A 10,680-nucleotide genomic window follows, 5' to 3' on the forward strand; every position below is an offset into this window, starting at 1 on the left:
TTAGTAGAAACATTTTTCCTTTAGCTTAGGATAAATTGTCAAATGTTCAAAGATCTTTAAAGTGTGTTTTTGCACAGTATATTCTACTTATTGAGTCCTTTTATGACATGTTGCTCTCTGCACGTCACTGTGAGCTGCCTGCGTCTTTGTTTGTGTTTTCGTTTTCTCTTTGCCTGTGTCATATCATCTTATTAATCACTGTGTTCGTCTGTTATTCTTCCCGTCTCACCTCCATCTTTGCGTTGCCCTTTATCGACCATGTGCCTTTAAATGAATAAATATGCACTCAGTGGTCTGAGATTCAGTCAATATTAAAGGTTACTTCAGGCCTACACTAAATCACATGTCTAAATGCTTTCCTTGTGCCATCGCTGGCACAGGCAATGACTCTTTGTCCCCCCCTCAGGACTTATTTTATTTCTCACCTGTCCATTAGTCACCCAAGTTCCCACAACCTCTGGACTCCTGACTGAGAGTGTTACTGCTCTTAATTTAGTCCACTGCTCCAAACTATAAATAGAAAACCGTTGACCCTCCACGTTTAACAGATCATTAATGTTGCTATGTAGCTGCTGTGGTGGGGTCATTTTTTCCTGCCCGCCTTTTCCACTCAGTAACCTTCTCAGTATTTTGCCCTGAAAGCGTGCCTAGTTCAACTTGCACCTCTATCCCTGGATATTTCAAAGACCTCGACTATATATTGTGTCTGGTTTATTTTGATAAGATTACCCGAAGAACTCATCTGCATGAAGGCTGTGATTAGAGTCTCAGTGGCCAGGCAGGTGCAGGCAGCTGAAAACACCATTTATGTGTAATAAACATCTTATTATAATACACCAAATCTCTTTCTATCTGTCCACAATCAGGAGCTGAACAACCTAACTTGGCACACAGGTACATCTTAGGCCCCTGAAGGTTCCCATCCATGTCAGATATTCTGAAAACATCATGTTGCCCAGCAACCACCTACCAACAGGATAAAAGAACCAATTTTTAACATGTAGTCGCCTATAAGACCCTAAGAGAGCAGCATATCTTTTTCACCTCATGACAATAAAGTTTAATTTATATCCCAAAACATGAAAATGAAAATATTATGATATATATGATATGTTATGATGCTATCCCATCGCCTGGCAGGAGATTAACAGGAGATTAAAATGTATATATACTACAGCAGGAACTCTGCACCGAAGAGGACTCGCAAAAATTGTTTAATGTATTTAGAGATTATATGAGTAAATGTATAACTGTACCTTAGGGAAATCTATATTAAGCATTATTATAAACAAGCTCTAAGTCATCATTTATATAGCAATAATCCTCTTTAGTATGCCATTTATAAATACAGATATAGGATTATGACTTTGATTATGATCATTACCAGCAATGTTGTACTCGCAATGACAACTGTACATGGTGTAACAGGAACAGATGGACATACATATCAGTATTTATAAATTCTGATGCTTCATAGTGTGACATTATTATGAAGTGCTACCGAAAGTTATTAAATCTTTTTTTACTATATGGGTGTAGAGTTGGTAGAACAATATCATGCATAAGAAACATTTTCACTATACAGTTATGCATTAACTCAGTATCTGACTGATGAGTGTAACAGTACACTATTTTCTAAAACAATGGATGGTTAACATGTAAATACATTTTGCTGTATATCAACATGCAGTCAGTCCCATATTTCTATTCACAACAGAGCACACATAGACCAACACCAGGCACCTTCAGGTTTGACTCAGGGTCAGGGAAAGCACAACATTTGAGAATATTGGTTTCAGCCTTGGAAAAATGTGATACAAATGGATTCATTGAGAAAATAATCAGGAGTTGAAACTCTAATGTTTGCCGCCTGCCATCTTTAGTCAATTTCTCCTTTACCTTCGAAAATGCATGACTCTCACAGAAGAGATTCTTCAGTGGAGTATGGAGTCCACCGTGCACCTGTTTATCTTATCAGACAGTTACATGGCAGTAGCTGAATACATTTAGGTATGAAAAAGTGACGACTGTACTCAAATGGTCAGCAGATGGTATGTGGTGGAAGAGGAGATTCACATCATGGATGTGTGGTCAACAAATCTACACCAACTGTTGATATAGACCAAAAGCTCTGAGCAATGTTTCCATCTCCAAGCTGAATCGATGACACAAAGAATTAAGGCAGCTCTGAAGGTAAACGAGGGTCCAAACCAGCACTAGTGAGGTATACCTAATGAAGTGGCCAGTGAGCGCATAATCACAGCACTTTATACATCACTTTTTTTTTTTTGCATATACTATTATATATTGTACATATATTTATTAGTTTCAGATTTACCCATTCGTATATTTTGCCTGTTTATGTTATTGTATTTTGCACAACTCTGTTGCTTGTGAAGCTCGCACACAAGAATTTCACTCGCATGTGCTGTACCAATGTACCTGCACATGTGATGTGACTAGGGCTGAACGATTATGGAAAATAATCTAATTGCGATTTTTTGCCCCAATATTGCGATTGCGATGCGATATGCGATTATTTTTTAAGGTATTTGTCTTCTGTATTATTAAACAAAGACAAGCAATACATCATATAGTATGGCCAATACTATATTACATTAATTTTAAACTGTTCTTTCCTGGAAGACAGACCTCTGTTATGATGACATGAGGTGATGCATGAATTGATGACTGACATTTTTATTTAACTTCTTCAATCACAACAGTATATTTGAACATACACAATAGTTTATTTTTAGCTTACAAACATCTGAGCATAAAGTGCTGACAAGGAACCCTGGTGTAAACATTAAAATGAAAGTCAGTACAATGTGCAGATTGCAGAAATATACATAAAAAAAAATCAGTGGCTTTACCACACTCAGTTTTTCGACATCTGTGAACTACTAGACAGTCATTCAATTAAAAAATAATATTAAATAAATAAAACTAATAAATAAAAAATACACACATCTTACTGATCTCTGCAGTCAGTAACATTACACATAAAGTGCAAACATAATAGCAATTGTATAAACACACACACAAACACGCCTTTAAAGTTTAAAGGCGTGAAATTGGACGGTCTAGCCTTCTGATTAGCGTCACCGCTGTCTCGGTGGAGTTTAATAAACTCGGCCGTCTGCTTCTTGCTATCTAAAATATAACCAGACACTGGTGTAAATTCTCGACTGTCTCATACTTCTGTTTAATAAGTTTTCTGTTTGACGTTTAGTCAGCTGTGTGAAAACCAAGGAGGAACCCACCCGGGGGATTAATAAAGTTTTATTTTATCTAATCTAATAACTTTAATCTCAGCCAAACCGATTTACTCACGAACAAACAAAACACTGAAAAAAGCCCAACAATAACATTTTTAGGTTGTCTAAGTGACTTATATATTACGTTTAACCCGAGCAGCGAAACTCCGCGGTGATCTGAAAATGATGTGCCGGGAGTTGTGCCGTTCTCGGCCGCATCAGTAACCCTCGAGCTCCCGGCTAGCTGTCGAGCTGGTGGGTAGCAGACGCCTCTGAAAACGTCGAAGCACTTTTGCAAATATGGGATATCTTGATAAACCGAGCAGATATTTGATGTTTACACAACTACTTTCTCGCCTGAAAATATGTTAAAAGTTTATTTTGTGACCCAGAAAGATTAGTATGAGTAATTTTAAAACTTAGTAGCGGCCGCCATTGCTGGAAACTGGAGTTTGGCTGGGCCGCGCTATGAATTCTGGGATATGGTAGTAATTTGGACAGCCTTCGGCGCGTCGCTGTGACGTAATCGGTCTACAAATGCGGCCTCAGGAGGATGCAGCCCATGAATTGTATAATATAATCGCAGTATAATCGCAGCCTTTGCGGTTAGAAAATTGCACTTGATCATGTCGCGATATTATCGCAAATGCGATATATCGTTCAGCCCTAGATGTGACAATAAAAAGTGATTTGATTTGATTTGACTTGATCACTTCCAGCGCACACTCTGCTGTACACCATCTCTGCGGGGACTCGTCTTTGGTGCACTAATCAAGTGCATACAAATCTGAATCCTCCAAATACCCAGATCACAAAATACACAAACGCAGTGCAGCAACATTATTATTTAGCCAGAAGACATTTAGGGTATTTAGCCTTAATTTTTCTCCTCACCCAGAAGATTAGCCCTGGCAGCATGGGGGAATTAACTGAAATCCCTATAATGCTAATGTTGCAAGACCTCCAAATAATGCACTACGGAGCAACAAACAAGTAAACCAAAAAAAAAAGCAGACTTTGGAAGAAATGCTTTAACGGAGTAGCAGCAATTTGAGCCAAAGTGAAAGAGCACAAATTCAAACATGCCACGAGGATTTTAATGAGACCCCCAGCGGGACCATTAGATGAAATGGTGTGCAGATAAATAAACAGCCATAAAGCAGGTAAAGAGCTGACTGATCACAGCAGCAATCAACTTACAAAGAATCGACGGTTTTTGGAAGCAAACAACCATAAAAAAGTCAAACAAACTAGAAACTAGAAACAGAGTACATGAGACATTTTTTTCACTCATACAAAAAAAGCATTAGTGAGTTAAAAGATGGACTCATTGACCAGATGGTGCATTAAAAGAATATCTGGAGATAAACATTTGAGTCAAACTGGTGACTTCACCAATTATCCTGCTTATTCAACCCTCTCACAGAGATGCGTCAGGACAAAAGAGAAAACTGACAAGCCACTTGAACTTTATCTGACTGAAAGCTGGGACGGTTATCTGACTGCACAAGAGACTGCTTGATAATCAGAGGGGATGTTCTGTGGAATTTTTAAAGCACGCGGTATTTGAATCGATATGTGCTGCATGTTGAAATTAGGCTGAAGCTTTCGGCCATACTGAGTGTAAAAATCTTCGAAGGTGAAGCAGCTGCACAGAAGAGCCTCCAAGACTGAAAGCCTGGAGGCATTTTGTTCTTTTCACTCTTGCAGTGGCTGATGTATGCGGTGCACACTGATTCAGTATTAAGCATGGGCCCCTTTATACAACACCAAAGGTGAGAAACTACATGTAGAAGTAAGCAAATATGGCTGCTGCTGTTGTTCTTGTATTGGTATCTTAAAATTGTTTATGCTGATTGCATTTGTCCTTTGTGTGATGGTGTAAAATGTGATTCAGAATGGAGCGTCAACCTTTGATTATCATTTTCCTCAAATCTGATGCTCTACACCACTAAAGCTGTTTAACCCGTTTGATCCACAGCAACAAAAACAAATAAAATAACAAACAAAGCACTTAGATAATACTTAGACGTACACTTAGATAATTACCGAAAGCAATCAATCTCCTTCTCAACACACACACTCTCTCTTGGCAGACTGTCCGAGTGAACATGTTTCTCTCCATCTGGCGTTTGTGTACCAGGTCACTTTCTGGCTAAGCGGCGAGTCCCTCAGGGAACAAGGGGTGAAACGGGCGTCTCGTTTATCAGAACGCAGAGCTTCCACTCTGAGGACGTAAACAAGATCTTGGGCCTGGGCCTAGATGCGGCGTGGGGCAGCTCCGTATGAAGGTACACAAACAAACACACTTAAACTCCCACAGAGCCTGATCTTGCACTGACAGCTGCAAGACGATGGAGCGATGTTTGGTGTATGCACTCACAAAAGTTATTTATTTGGCTTAATAAACACGAAGCAATACTTTTCAAGTAAAATGCAACTAAAATATGGAAAATCAAAAGTTTATTTATTCAAATAATTAATCATTAATACTTTATCACCCATATACATAAAGGCCATGTGGACCTTGAAATTTTGACTTGTCCCCAAAATGGTCGAAGAGTTGGGTCAATGTGAAGCACACATGGTAAAATCTAGGTGGAGCTGATTTTCAAATTCAAATTCAAATTCAAATTCAAATTTTATTTGTCACGTACACAGTCATACACAGTACGATATGTAGTGAAATGCTTGGACAACTGCTCGTGACCTAAAGAAAACAAAAAAGGAAAAGGCTATGAATAAGATAGGAAATAAATATGAAAAATTAAAAAGGGTAAATTTAACTAGGAAGGAATAGAATATAAATTAAGGTTAAAAATGAAATAACTGTACAACACAAATTAGAATGAAGGGTAAATTTAACTGGGAAGAATAAGATAAAGATAAATATATAAATTAAAGTTGAAAATAAAATAACTGTACAACAAAATACACAATATAGAACTATATAAGAATGTATGAAGAAATCTAAATATAAATAAATATATACACAATAACAGCAGCTGTACAAGTATTAACCGGAAATGAAGAATATAGTGACCAGTGTTGTGCAAAAAAACAATGTGTGCAAAACCAAAGTCCAGAAAGTCCAGTGTGTGTGTAAGAACTGTATGTGTGGGTCAGTACTGTGTGGTGGTGTGATTGAGAGACCGTATCGCCTGCGGGAAGAAGCTCCTCCTCAGTCTCTCTGTGTTGGTCTTCAGGGAGCGGAATCGCTTTCCTGACCTCAGCAGAGAGAACAGTCTGTTGTTGGGATGGCTGAGGTCCTTCACGATCTTCCTGGCCTTAGTCCAGCACCGCCTGCTGTAGATTGAGTGCAGGTCAGGGAGCTCGGAGCGGATGGTGCGCTCAGCTGACCGCACAACCCTCTGTAGAGCTCGTCTGTCCTGCATGGTGCTGTTCCCGAACCAGGTTAAGATGTTTCCCGCCAGGATGCTCTCTATGGTGCACGAGTAAAAGTTCCTGAGCACCTTGGAGGGCAGTTGGAAGTCTCTCAAGCGTCTGAGGTGGTAGAGACGCTGTCGGGCCTTTTTCACCACGGTGTTGATGTGACAGGACCATGACAGGTCCTGCGTGATGTGAACTCCGAGGTATTTGAAGCTGTCCACTCTCTCCACTGGGCACTCGTTGATGACGGGGGTCTGGTAGTTCCTCTCCTGCTTAGTGCTGAAGTCCACTATCAGCTCCTTTGTCTTACTGACGTTTAGAAGGAGGTTGTTCCTCTGGCACCAGTTCTCCAGATTCCTAATCTCCTTCAGGTAGGCCGTCTCGTTGTTATCAGAGATCAGGCCCACCACGACGGTGTCGTCAGCAAACTTGATGATGGTGGTGGAGCTGGTAGTGGCCACACAGTCATATGTGTACAAAGAGTACAGCAGGGGGCTCAGAACACACCCCTGGGGGGCTCCAGTGCTGAGAGTGGTGGAGGCTGAGACATGTCCGCCCATCCTTACTGCCTGTGGTCTGCCAGTTAGGAAGTTGGAGATCCACTGACACATAGATGAGCTGAGTCCCAGATGCTCCAGCTTGGTGGTGAGTGTGGAGGGAATTATGGTGTTAAATGCAGAGCTGTAGTCTATGAAGAGCATTTTAACATAATTCCCCCTTCTAGTGTCCAAGTGAGTGAGTGATGTGTGGAGGAGATGAGAGATGGCATCGTCTGTGGAACGATTTGGACGGTAAGCGAACTGTAGTGGGTCCAGTGTGTCTGTGTTTCTGTCTGTGTTGAGACACCAGTACTTTGTGATTGCCTTGTGCACATACACCGAATATCCCCGTAAAGCTTGTCTTAAATATATAAATAAAAATTTAAAGTTAAAGGGAGAAACACTCTTCAACCAAATCGTGAGGGCGTAAAATGTTAGCTTTTATGGCAGTGCTCAAACTTGGTGATGATGAATGGCTGCTATTTGTCCTCTTAATTTCTACAGAGGCAGTAAATGTGTACCTTCCTTTTTTGACATGACTTCATATCCTGTAACTGAAGATTATACTCTCATAATATGACTGTATAAACATTATGTATAACTCTTACAATTGCAAGAGAAACCCAAAACACCATTTGAACTGAAACTCATCTAATCTGACTGTTGATAGCACATTTCAAAATAAGATTCCACAACAAGTGTAAGTGGGTTTTCTTCCTTTCAAGGTTTAAACACTCAAAGATCTGTGAAGAACCTTAAACAATATGTATGTGGTGGCACAATTATGTTTTCACTGCAGTGGTTCAACTTCATTGCTATTTGGAGGTGAGACTCCCCAGAAGAAGCCTGTTGATGTCTGTTGGTGATAAAACATTCTTTAGCTCTTCAAGTCCTTGTCATATTGATGTGAAGAGAAACCTGTTGCCCTCACGCTGCAGTGCCATTTGAGGAGACTGTGAATCGTGAGTGATGCGATGCCTCTTGTGAGAAATGCATTCAATATATCAGCACAGCACGGCCCTACATGAACCGCTCCTCATCACGAATCTATGAGAAAAAAAGGCAGTGTACTGACTCTGGGAGGTGAAGATGTGTTTTTATTATACATCCAGTTTTTACAGGAACAGCTAACAGTATGTTAGGCAGTTTGCACCACTCCGGGTGACTCCACTGAAAGACAGTGCTTCAAATCTGACTGCTGCTGCACTGAGTACTCGAAGAACAATAACCTTATTGCCTTTCATTTTATGTTTGCCTTTAAAAAAAAACAACGACTGTGAAACAGAACTGATTTAAAATGATTGTCCGGGCTGTGTAGAGCTCATATAAAGAGTTGTGTGTGTGTGAAGATGAGTGCGTGATTTATGTATCTTAGGTGTTCAAAAGAATAGATTTCACGTGCTCATTTACCAAGTCACTCTCAGATCGATGGATTAGGCCGGGCCACGTTATTATCATTACAACAAAAGATGTGATAGCCTTTAGTCTGCCACTGAGGACAACTGTGGCTCTTTTATCACCACTGGAGCGATGCAAAGCAGAAGAACCAATCAGCCTCAGGATACGATGTGATAAAGCAGCGCTTTGGCAAGAAACATAAATAGACCTCAGGAGGGGCTGTTAAAGCTGGCTTTCTGATTAAAGGCATGTACAGATGACTCCAATTTCATCCTCACAACAATGGGCTTCGCCTGACTGATGCGATGAATCAAGTCTTCACAAACAGCAAGGCTGACTAAACTACAATTTAATGTGGCCAACTCTACATTGTGAACCTGTGTGGCAACCCAGGTATTTAGAACTACGCAACACCACATGATTAACTGCACACTGTCAAACTCAATAAAAGTCTTCAGGTGGAACATCTATTGTGCCGTTTCAGGTGTGTATGGATTGAATCATTTGAAGACAATCAGCCCAAACAGCAGGAAAGTAAGGGAACGAGGATTTCACAAAACCACTCTGCTGTGTGATCGATTATAAGCATGAAGACTGGGGGACCTGGTTAGCAAAGGTATCTAACGTGATCACTGTGTGCAATACATCATTTCTGTTTGACCACACATGCAGCAGCTGCACAGGTGTGAACTTGCGCATTAGGGAGATTGCATGCAAACAAAGAAGAAGAAAAAAAGAAGAAGCACATTCTAGTTTCATTATAATATAATACAATCACCCTGCCCGGTGGCTCCAGGAGGGGAAGACGCAGAAAGCAATCTGTAGCTACACATACTCACAGAGCACAAGCAAAACAGAGACATGATTCACTACCAAGATTAATCACACGACTCCCTCTGCTGCTGCTGGACGCAAACAAGCTGAGTGGAAGGAGAGACAAACAGCAGCTCCACCCCGCGGTGGCTGCCCGACTCCAGCTCTTGCTTGTATGAGGCTTTGGTGCAAAATATTGTGAACTTCCCTAAAATACTGCGGCGATCGCTTTTGCAATAGAACAAGTGCAGCAAAGCAAAGCAGGCAAAACTTGCTGATCTGCAAGTCTGCGGCTCGCAAAAATCAATAAAACTTCCCCTACCTCCTCCACTGTGAGAGGCATGCAGATGCGGTACTCCTTCATCAACATAGTCCAAGCACAGTGACGATGATGATGATCGAACTTTCCTCTGTGGGGTTCTCTCCTGATGAAAGTATTCTCTGACTGCAGCTGAGGTTCAGAAAAAACACTCAATGCTTTTCTCACTTGTGCATCAAGAAGACCTCCTGGAACGCTCCGCTGTGCCTACGTGAGTCTCCACAGACACGAGGTGTACTAGAGGTCCTTCCAGTACACGAGACGATCCCACTGTGATCAGCAGCTGTCACTTTCCTAAACTACTCCGACGACTAGTTTGTGCGACTGGGTAACAGTGTCAAAAGTCTGAAATTCAAAACAAACTTCAAAACAAGTCGCCCCTTTCAACCACAGCTTCAAGGGGGCTGTGTGTCCGCTCGAGTCCCGAAGAATAACCGAGACTTTTTGGTCTCTCCGTGACTCTTCACGTGTAAATAACGTCCACTGAGCCGCTCTCTACCAGTGTGTCTCCACGCCCTTTGAGTTTTCTCCTTACTGTTCCGTCCAGGGATGCGCGGCCGTGCACAGAAAAGCTGTGTCAAGCACTAGAGAGCCAGCCAACAGGAAATGCAACCGGACCTGACCTTCAGCGTAAAAGCATCGCTGCAAAACAACCGCACAGCGGCCGCTTCACTGCGCAATAATACACACCGCAGTGGAAATCTGTCATAGTTAGGAGCAGCTTGAACCACTTCTCGAGTCCGACTCAAACAATGTTGGAGATTTGTTTATTATTTTTTCTAATGAGCGGAAGTTCTGCGTGATTTCTGTTTTATTTTTTTACACATTTGTACCCCGCAGAATCTGCGCGTGCTAAGCGCTCGATCTCAAAGATTTCCAATCACAGTAAATACAATGATAGCCTACACGGAAATAGAAAATCGAAGCGCATTAAAAACCATTCAAAAAGACACACACACAG

General features: G+C 41.2%; 1 protein-coding gene across 1 annotated transcript in view; it reads right to left on the minus strand.

Moving 5' to 3' along the window:
• The window catches only part of pitpnc1a (phosphatidylinositol transfer protein cytoplasmic 1a), a 53,037-nt gene extending 43,267 nt beyond the window's left edge, over positions 1 to 9,770 (minus strand). The window contains exon 1 of the mRNA XM_085352367.1: positions 9,723 to 9,770. Within this exon, the coding sequence (XP_085208493.1) occupies positions 9,723 to 9,770 (48 nt within the window). The remainder of the gene's footprint in view (positions 1 to 9,722) is intronic.
• Between the last annotated feature and the right edge of the window lie 910 nt (positions 9,771 to 10,680).

Source organism: Diplotaxodon limnothrissa, linkage group LG4 (assembly GCF_057381915.1).
Source record: "Diplotaxodon limnothrissa isolate DT_005_m linkage group LG4, D_limnothrissa_male_GT1.1, whole genome shotgun sequence".
NCBI lineage: Eukaryota > Metazoa > Chordata > Actinopteri > Cichliformes > Cichlidae > Diplotaxodon > Diplotaxodon limnothrissa.